Below are 4,436 nucleotides of genomic sequence, written 5' to 3'. Positions count from 1 at the left end.
TAAAATAAGTCCAGGAGAAGATTTGAAGCTTCATGCTAACTGATATTTCAGTTGGTGGAGACCAAACCGGAGCCACAAGGGAAGTGGATCTTCATCAGGTGACCAGAGACACAACAGTAGAAAAATAATGTTGCTCTGCGTGAGTCTCTACGCCAACTAGTGGCCAGAAGATCAAATGACAGATCAGTGTGTAGCTGCTGCAAACAAAGAGTCCAGAAATACAATGTGCCACACCCACAAAAGTGGGCGTGGTTCCAGTGTCCTTCATCACAGTTCTACAGAGTCTCAGCAGAGTGAGTCCTCTCTCTCCTCCTGCAAAGCGTAATCTATCTCGTCCATCTCCCGTTCGCAGTCTTCACATCCTTCAACGCAGCACCCCCCCATCACCACCACGCCGTGAGGGTCCCCCAGCCCCCCCACTCCCACTCCAGCTACTCCCATTCCTCCCACTGCTCCCACTCCCATTCCCACCCCATTTCCTCCCAGTCCCATTCCTCCCATCCCTCCCATGGAAGGCGTTCGTCCAATCCCTCCCATTCCTCCCATCCCTCCCATCCCTCCCATCCCCCCCATCCCTCCCATTCCTCCCATTCCTCCCATTCCTCCCATTCCTCCCATTCCTCCCATCCCTCCCATTCCTCCCATGGAAGTCATTCCTTCTATGCCAACTCCTCCCATAGCCGTCATTCCTCCCATTCCTGCGATGGCCGTCATTCCTCTGACTCCTCCCATGGCCGTCATTCCTCCCACTCCTCCCATAGAAGTCATTCCTCCCACTTCCACTCCTCCCATTCCCATTTCCCCCACTCCGATCCCTCCTCCACCGACGAGCAGCGCTCCCCCGGCTCCACATGCCAGAGGTCCAACAGCTGGTCCCACCCCTCTGGGCCACGTTGGGTCCATGAGCACCCCCTGGTGGCCGAGCTGAATCAGCTGGCTGACGGAGTAAACCCCGGCTCCTCCCCCTCCGCCGCCGCCTCCTCCTCCTCGGACGACCTCCTCATAGGAAGGGGCTAAGGTGGCGGCGTGGGCCTCCTCCAGCCTCACCCGGGCGCGGTGCTTCATCTCGATGAGGGTCTTCGTGTAGGAGTTGAGAGTCGCCACGGCGGCCGCCATGCAGCAGCTGAACGACAGCCACGCCATTCTGAGGAGTCAAGGGGGGGGGGAAGGGGGGGTTAAAACACAACGATGGTCATGGCTGCTCGCTGAGATCAAAGCAGTTCCTTTGAAATGAAACCTTATTGTTTGAACTCACGCGAAGGACCACCCGTAGTCCCAGCTCTGCGGCCGCCAGTCTTTGGGTCCGATGCTGACGGTCATCTGGAACACGGTGGTGTACATCATGTGCGCCATCATCCCCATCAGACCTGACGGAGGAGGAGAGAAACGCAGGGTTCGTTACAGACGAGGTCGAACAGGTGAAAGAGAAGTTGTTCTGAAACCAGAGTGTCCCTCACCGGAGAGGACGGTGCACATGGCGGCGTAGGCGTTGATCTTGAGGGCGTTCATCTCCCTGTTGGCACAGAGGCAGATGGACTCCACCCACATCAGCAGGAACCCCATGGCCAGGAGGCCGATGTACATGAACTCACTGATGACGGACAGCCAGAGGACGCCTGGAGGCAGCAGGAGGAGATTCAGAGTCAATGTGTTCTTTCAGAAATGTTTTCTGCTTTGAATCAACGTGAGGAGCTCGTACCAACCTTGAGTTTCTCCTGGCGTGAGCTCGATGAAGCTGCGACACTTCTCCACCTGATCCTCACCTGAGAGAACAAGACAGATGTGACCACTCACATCCTGGGACCAAGATAAACGTGGTGGAGTCGAGATTCTTCAGATTCGCCTTGAGTTATAAAAACGTTTCTGAACATCAACCATCAACAATCCTCACTGTGTTTGTGTGTGAGCGAGACTTTATTAATCCCTGAGTCGTGTCTGTGACTTCAGGTCCAAACCCAGATCTGCTTTGAGCTGCTGAACATGAACCAATCACATGTCTCCTTTCCATGAAGAACACAAGCCAGTGATTACTTTTGTTTGGATGCACAAGTTCATCTTCTGAGGAGGATGATTCAGTGAAGAATCAAACCAGGATAAAGTTATAAGAGCAGATTTTAAGTGTCATTCTCATCAAATTGGTTTTAAATAAAAAAGCATTTTACAACAACATGACTTTGACCTTTTACTGGACTAAAATAATCCAGGCCTGTATAGATGACTGTAAATCATCCATGTTATTACTAGAAGTTATTTAGAAGGTTTGACACCGGTTTAGTCGACCTGCGTTTCAGCCTCATCTCTACAGGTCACACGTTTCAGTGCTGGACACTCAGTTTTCATTCCTGACGACACACCTTCATTGTGCTTCTCACACGAGAGCCAGAAGCCCGTGTGGAAGTAGCGCAGCATGTACTTGTCCTCGCCCGTCTCCCAGATGTAGTGCACGGCGTTGGCCAGCTGCTTCTTCTTCAGCCGGGCCAGCTCCTCCTTCTGCAGCGGAGTCAGCGTCACGTTGGAGCCGGGGTTCTTGGGGTCTGGGGTGGGGGCCTCTGAATGGAGAGAGGTGGATCAAAGAGACAAGAGGCTACATGCAGAGTCACTATATGACCAATATGAAGAAGAAACTTTGACGTTAATCCTGCAGCGGCTCCAGTGCAGGTCACAGTGTGAGGAACAATCTGCAACACGGCTCGTTGGGTAATTTACGTTCTTTCTATGTCGTGGAAATTGAATCGTACATGGAAACAAATAAGCTTAGAGCTCAAAGATAAGACAGCGGGTTAGAGAGTCCAGATAACATGCAGCTGCAGATACAAAGTTCTGAGATTAGCAACAAAGCCGGGATTATGTGAATCTCTGCAAGTGTAAAAGGTTGAATGTGGGGTTCAAGAAAAATCATTTGAAAATGCTGCTTTAAATAATATCGAGTATTTTTTTTACATTTAAAATCTCTATTATTTAATAGAGAGAGAATTACATTACAAATACACTGTGTGTTTCCTGACAGGAATATCAAGACTTGTCAGGACTGTCACCGTTATTACACGTATGGATTTTATACATCGTTCAATAACCATAGATTTTGGGATTTGCTGATTTGAAAATGTGTATCAAGGTTAAGTCTGGGAAACACTAGATTAAAATTAGATGTTAGGTTTCAAGTTAAATGCATGTGTTCCTTAAAAAGCATATTACAAATGAATCATTTTAAAATACTGTTTAAACAACAGTTAGGTGTGAAAAGAAATTCCCAATTTTAACCGACTTTTTACTTATAAAATGACCTTATTAGGTTTATTTGTTCATTCGGTTTGTGATTCATTATATTTTACTTCATTATGGACGATCCAGCATCGAAGTCGTTCAACGTTAGAAGTATACAAAATGGCGGATGTGTGTGTCTGTAAACGTACACCAGGGGGAGCCGTGTGGAAGTTGAGATCTGTGCTGTACCTGTGGTGTACGGTTGGCTGTCGTTCTGTCCGCAGTTCTTCAGCTTGACGGGCGACAGGCACAGCGGCTTCACCACCTTGTGCGTCCCCTCGCACCAGTAGGACGTGCAGAACGCCGACACGGACAGCGTGAGCGCCAGAGACGTGAGGGACAGGGACAGCAGCGAGCGGTTGCGTCGGGACATGTTCTCCAACATGGCTGCCGATTCACGCAAGACACACACGTGATGAAAGATGGAGACGGGACGAGCGTGGCTGCTGCTGCCAAAGTTTAAAAAATGTCTGTAGGAGCCCGCTGACCAATCAGGACGCAGGTCAGAGGAGAGAGGGGGGGGGGAGGGTTCTGTCACACCAGTGAAGACGTGTTGGGCGTGAAAGGTTGAGGTGGAGATTGAGGTTGATTCATGGAGGATGGAAACGAGGGGGAAAGAGAGAGAAAGAGAGGGAAGAGGATTAGGGTCGTTTGAGAAGTAGAACAAAGATCAGAGGAGAAGATCAGAGCAGAGGTTGGATGGAGAGATGGGGGATGGGGCGGGGGGGCTTAAGGAAGACAACAGTCAATGAGCGGAGGTCAAAGGACGGAGGAGGAAGATGAAGTGTGGGCAGATTGAATCGCTTCCAGTGAGTTAGAAAGAAGAAGAGACAGATGTGAAGGCCAGAGAAAAGTAGTTCATGACATGAACATGTCTTCTTCTTCTTCTTCTTCTTCTTCTTCTTCTTCTTCTTCTTCTTCTTCTTCTTCTTCTTCTTCTTCTTCTTCTTCTTCTTCTTCTTCTTCTTCTTCTTCTTCTTCTTCTTCTCGATGCTACGGCACGAGCCAGGCGAGACGCTTGACTCGGCTCATTCCCTCTCCCGGAGCCGGCGCTCTACCCCATCACAGCTCGCTCCTCCTCTCCACTCGTCTCCTCTTCGGAGTCTAAACGTCTAAATCTTCTCCCGCGGATTCTGTGACTAATCGTTCTGGCGCTCAGGGCTCCTCCCCTT

At 49.9% G+C, this 4,436-nt stretch overlaps 1 protein-coding gene across 1 annotated transcript; it reads right to left on the bottom strand.

Moving 5' to 3' along the window:
* Nucleotides 1-285: 285 nt before the first annotated feature.
* LOC133025627 (germ cell-specific gene 1-like protein) lies at nucleotides 286-3,649 on the bottom strand. The gene is made up of 7 exons (XM_061092340.1): nucleotides 3,454-3,649; nucleotides 2,355-2,549; nucleotides 1,704-1,763; nucleotides 1,458-1,616; nucleotides 1,256-1,367; nucleotides 750-1,144; nucleotides 286-500 (listed from the first exon to the last, which is right to left on the bottom strand). The coding sequence occupies exons 1-7, from the start codon at nucleotides 3,647-3,649 to the stop codon at nucleotides 286-288; spliced, it is 1,332 nt and encodes a 443-aa protein (XP_060948323.1).
* Between the last annotated feature and the right edge of the window lie 787 nt (nucleotides 3,650-4,436).

The sequence above is a fragment of the Limanda limanda genome, chromosome 19 (genome assembly GCF_963576545.1).
Source record: "Limanda limanda chromosome 19, fLimLim1.1, whole genome shotgun sequence".
Lineage (NCBI taxonomy): Eukaryota > Metazoa > Chordata > Actinopteri > Pleuronectiformes > Pleuronectidae > Limanda > Limanda limanda.
Note: the sequence above shows the minus strand (reverse complement) of the source record. Positions and strands in the feature narration are given on the sequence as shown.